Source organism: Limulus polyphemus, unplaced genomic scaffold, assembly GCF_000517525.1.
Source record: "Limulus polyphemus unplaced genomic scaffold, Limulus_polyphemus-2.1.2 Scaffold1727, whole genome shotgun sequence".
NCBI classification, from domain to species: domain Eukaryota; kingdom Metazoa; phylum Arthropoda; class Merostomata; order Xiphosura; family Limulidae; genus Limulus; species Limulus polyphemus.
In genome coordinates, this window is record NW_013667337.1 from 23,254 (window position 1) to 29,081 (window position 5,828).

The 5,828-nt window shown below is 32.3% G+C and overlaps 1 protein-coding gene across 1 annotated transcript in view; it reads left to right on the forward strand.

Moving 5' to 3' along the window:
* LOC106464722 (lachesin-like) overlaps positions 1–5,828 on the forward strand; it is a gene marked incomplete at its 5' end in the record, with an annotated part of 38,177 nt that overhangs the window by 21,856 nt on the left and 10,493 nt on the right. The window contains one exon of the mRNA XM_022392493.1: positions 794–862. Coding sequence (XP_022248201.1) covers positions 794–862 — 69 coding nt within the window. The remainder of the gene's footprint in view (positions 1–793; positions 863–5,828) is intronic.

Below are 5,828 nucleotides of genomic sequence, written 5' to 3' on the forward strand. Positions count from 1 at the left end.
TCTTGTGAGTTAACAAGTGATCAGGTTACGTTTTTAGTTAGAGGGAGAGAAACTGGAAAAACGGGATAGAGGTCATTGTAGGTTTTCTTGCAGTAAGTAGACGTGGAAAAACCGTTAGCATCGGGGTTTGTAAGGATTTTAAAGAAAGACAGACTACAGTTGCTCTTAGTTTCACAAGTAAAATTAATTTGGGGGTGACAGGAGTTTAAATATTTTAGAAATATAGGTGCATGATCTATATGAGAGCTACAACCACTACAATGTTGGTTCAGTGCTCCTTATACAAAATAATAACAGACACCTGTTCATTTATAGATTTTAAATTATTTAATAATTGCTTTAAGATATTTTATCCATTTATGGGCATTCAAGATTAAATGTCGCTGGTGAAGTCAGTAAAGCCCATAAAATGTGTAAAATGTTACTACTTACGGTACCAACCAGTGAGATGTCAATCAAATTTACAAATTGTTACTACTTATGTTATACCAACCAATGGGGTGTCCATGAAATGCGTAAAATGTTACTTCTTGTGGTACCAACCAATGAGGTGTCCATCAAATGCGTAAAATGTTATTACATGTGGTACCAACCAATGAGATGTCCACCAGATATGTAAAATGTTACTGCTTATGGTACCAACCAATAAGATATCGATCAAATATATAAAATGCTACTATTTATGGTACCAATGCTTATTTCATTTGTTAATTGTTCATATACACAAAACAGTGTTTTCAAGAGTTCAGCTTTAAATCACCGAGGTTGGCTTATTTTGTATCTGGTTTTACAGCGTTACCACCCATACAGAATACCAGGAAAGAAATAAGCAGGTATCATGTTAATCAGCCGAGACCGGAAGGTAAGAATTTTGTATATAATTTCCAAGTTCGGATCATCATATGGACGTAAGTTTAAAAAACAACTGCAAAAATTATTCTTCAGCTAGGGATTCTATTTTTGATTTATTTATTAAACATTAAGGACGAAATACGAATACGTTTTAAAAACTGTCACTGTAATTAGTCTTGCAAATTATTAGGACTACTTATTTGTTGGTTTGTAATTAAGCACACAGCTACACAATAGGCTAGCTGTGCTCTGCCCACCACGAGTATCGAAACCCGATTTCTAGCGTTGTAAGTCAACAGACATACCGCTGTGCCATTGGGGGGCTAGGATTACTTATGCTGATTAGTTCAGATATTAATAAATAAGCATAGATGATACGTAAACTACGCTACCATTGGGTACAAGCCATACGTTGTTGTAACATCTACTGTATTAGTTAACACTTTTGTTTCTCCAATTCATCAAAGTTTCAATTTAATTATCTCTTTACAGCTTATTATATTTTTATTCTTAAATAAGTAAATTTCTATGACAGCTAGAAAGATTTTTTTCCTAAACATCGAAAGGAGAACTGGCAAGATTTGTAACCAAGAATTAGTATTCCAGAAGCATCTCATTGAAATAGATAGAAAAAAAATGGAATTTTTAACACCAATATTGTGACAATTGGGTCAAGAATAACAAAATGCCGGACGTGTAAATGTAATATCTCATTGGAATATATAGAAGAATGGAATTTTTGACACTAATTTCTGGTCAATTGAAACAAAGTGGTGGGCGTTTATATATTTTGTCAAGAGAGGGTTCTGTTGTGTACAAAACATATTTTGCATATGCAAATAAGGTGATTATAAAAAGTAATTTTATTTAGATCTTGATATCTTAACTTTTTGGAAAAAAAAGGCAAATATATAAGAGTAATGAGACAAAGCGATATATTACTGTTAATATGATATATGAGGTAAATTTTAACTATTTAAGAAATGTAATGTATATTATTTTTTCTTTATTCTTGATACATACTGCATGAAATGAATTTCATTGCATTTGGTGGTGCTTTGAGTCGTAAAGGTCACTCTGAATGTCCTCTTTATTATTGCGCTAGCTGGTTGCCCTCCATTTTGTCAGTAGGTACAAAAAGAGATGGTTATGTCAGAACCATATGGGGTCTCTAACCTGGATATGGGCCGTTTACGTTGAAAATAATACATATGTTTCGTACGAGTTACGGAAAGCTAAGTGTGAATAAACTCAAATAAAAACAGTCGTATTTTTTACACACTCATCCATTGATCCCAGCACTGGTACAGTCAATAGCTTCCAGTATCTTCGAGCATTCTTTTGTAAGTCACTCAAACAGTCAATAATAATATGACATATACATACATTAAACATAACTAAAACAAAATTCTTCACATACACATATCTAATATAGTTTTAGGACTAATATAACATGAAATATTCTAAAGGTAGTTACTTACTGCTGGAGAAAACCGCACATAAAAATCAAAATCGCTTAATTGTTGGAGCAAGATCTCATAAACATTCAAAGAGGACACTGCTATCATTTTGCTTAGGGCTGAAGAATACTGTTAATATGTTGTTACTAAACAGGAATGCCACCAATATGTTGCTTACTAGTGAGGAATACTGCTGATATTAGCAGAGACCCGAAAAACATTTACGGTCAAATTAGTATCTTTATTCCAATGGCAGTTCTTTAAATACAGAACTAGAATAATACAAACGAATTCTAATTGCAAACGCCGAAATAATAAGTCCATTTGTCTTGGACCCAACATTAATTAATCCTTTACTAAGTATGATCTATATTTGATAACACTGTAACTTGTGCACGTTTTTTTGCTTTAGTTTAGTAAAGACTAAACTTTACCGTACTTAATGCTATCAATAAATGAAATTATAATGTTATTCTACGACCTAACAGTAGACCGACCTTTTTAGAAATTTTTGAGGGTATGACTCACCCAGCTCTAGTAATAACCTCAAAATTAAGAGGGTAGCAATGCAATAGTAATGCATTTAAATTCCCCCTCTGGCTAGTAATTTCATTTGTTTAAAAACGAAAGATAGGCGGAGTTTTCAGTAGCCATCTTCCAATGCAAATCTGGTGTATTGTAACCAATGAAATTAGTTCTAGGTCGAAGCACACAAGAGAACTTCCGTAATTGGTCAGTTAAAAATCACTTTTTCATTATAATGTGACGTTAATAATTGTGTAAATAATATTTGGTCATCTAAGAATGTGTAAATACTATTGGTTGTATTAATAAACCAAATATCCAATGGTAACAAACAGGCTATTGTGTTTAGTTGACAACTGTTAATCGCATGCAACTCCTAGTTTTTAGTATATATTTGTGCAACATATAAAATGACGTGTAAATGAAAGTGTGCGAAGGGGATATGGAATTATCTTGCCACAAGACGGTTTTCTATTCATCCGAAAAAAAGTTGAAATAATACTCTTTTTGTAATTGGTCATCATAAACCTTCTGGTTATTTTGACAATTCTGAATTGCAGTATGAAGAAGGGAACCAGATGATACTGTTACAGCTATACGTTACATTTATCGTTGCCATCGTTATCAAAATAATTATATGATAAATATCATATAACGATTACACTTGTGTTATTAGTTTGTATACAAAAATTTGCATATATGTATATCCCTCTGACGAGTCTTTTTAGTTTTTACCATATGATTTTGAAAGTTCTTTGACTTTACATAACTTTCATGTACATCCATTCATTACCTTGTTCGACCCATAGTAATTGCTTTATCATAGCCTTTTGTTTAGCTTAACTATTGATGTTACTCAACATCAAACGCAATTATAACTTCGATCAGTCATTATAAAATCTTTTTTGCATCTGCCGCTGAAACATCTCATTTTCTGAAATGGTAACCAACAAAAAGAGAGAGAGCCATTGTTATTAAAAATGTGAAAGAGAGAGAGCCATTGTTATTAAAAATATAAAAGAGAGAGAGAGCCATTGTTATTAAAAATGTGAAAGAGAGAGAGCCATTGTTATTAAAAATGTGAAAGAGAGAGAGCCATTGTTATTAAAAATGTGAAAGAGAGAGAGCCATTGTTATTAAAAATATAAAAGAGAGAGAGCCATTGTTATTAAAAATGTGAAAGAGAGAGAGCCATTTTTATTAAAAATGTGAAAGAGAGAGAGCCATTTTTATTAAAAACATGAAATGGGATTACGATTGTTCTCTGTATTTGAAAGAAAAGCTGAAAACTTTATCCAAGTCAGTATACTTTATACACTTCCTCTACAAGATAAACCAGTTTGGTATTGACACGTTTATGTGCGATAACACCTAAACAAGGTCACATAATAGTTTTATAAAAGTTTATCTTAGGTTGTCATGACATTTTGCAGAAAATAAATAAATATAGTGAAAAGTTGATAGTTTACTTTGTAGAAATAAAAATGACCTCTTCCCTTACATCTGAAAAGTCCCTCTGTATAATTTGATTCACCTTTGGTTTCCTTTTCTAACACTGGTGTATTAGTAAAACAAAACACAATGCATACCCTATACTATACTAGTACAACAGTTCATGTATTCTGAGGCAAGTTACATCTACAAAAACTTAGCAACCAAATGCATATAACTTTCTACAAAGTTGGTAATGCTGTCAAAAACTATATTATCTGTTTTCCTGACTAGATAATCTACAGCATCCATGATCTTTGCGAGTGTCAGTCGTGGAAATTGTAAAATGTACTATGTCTTGAATAATTGGCATTTTCGCAAAATGTTGGTTAACATTTTGTATGATGATCAAAGACATGGTAATGGCCGTTTCATAGCTGCTGTTTCAACTGTTCAGATGCATTCCCTTTCTTTGTTTTCTTCTGATAATTCCTCTGGCACATATCTTGAGTCTTTCTCTCTTGGGCTTGCTTAGAAATCTCTATTTTTGGAATTAGATTTTTGAAATTTCGTAAAGTGCTTTGGTGTAGCATTTAACTACATGATTGGTGAAAAGGTTTCCTATCTGCCTACCACAGCTACACTTCTCTATTATTGTTTTATATACACTCGAGTTTCCATCTGCTATTATTTATCGATACCGTAGACCATGAATGTCTTTACTAAAGCATTGTATTCCACAAATTACGATATTTAAAATATGATATTTTGTAAAACTAAATATTAAAACTTGGTAACATATCAGTTCTGTTATATTTAAATCACAGACGTATTCACAAAGAAGCTGTATGCCAAATATTATGACTGTAAATCAAGCCGTTTGAAAATGACAATGGAAGAATAATTATGGTTTTTACAAACTTCAAGAGGTCCTTGCATTTTAAGTGTAATTATGTACATAAAAATACCTTACTTTAAAGCATTTAATGATGTACCAAAATGTATGATATATTACATATGGTATTTATAGACCCGTACGCAAAATCTTTGAAAAGGGGTTTCTAATTTGTGAGATCAAAAGCCAACACATATTGTTTGTTTGTTTATAGTTAAGCACAAAGCTACACAATGGGCTATCTGTGCTCTGCCCACCACAGGTATCGAAACCTGGTTTCTAGCGTTGTAAGTCCGTAGACATACAGCTGAGCCACTGGGGGGTGGGGGCAAACACATATTGTGCGAAGCACATTCAGTATACAAAGCATGCTAATGTTAATGGGGTCTGGGAGCATGCCCCCAGAACATTTGTAAAAAATGGGTGCTATGAGATTAAATATGAAGTAATTTTGGATGAAATATAGCTTTAACAATTGCATGGCTCTTCACATAAAATCTTCAAACATCCAATGGAAAAATCAACAAATCATCATTCTGTTGTAACACTGCATGAGGAGCTAGACTTAAATTAACATAAATATATATGTTTTATTATAGTAAAGTACTGTACTATCTATAGGCAGAATAGTTTTTAATTGTTAAATTATATTACTAATTTAAATA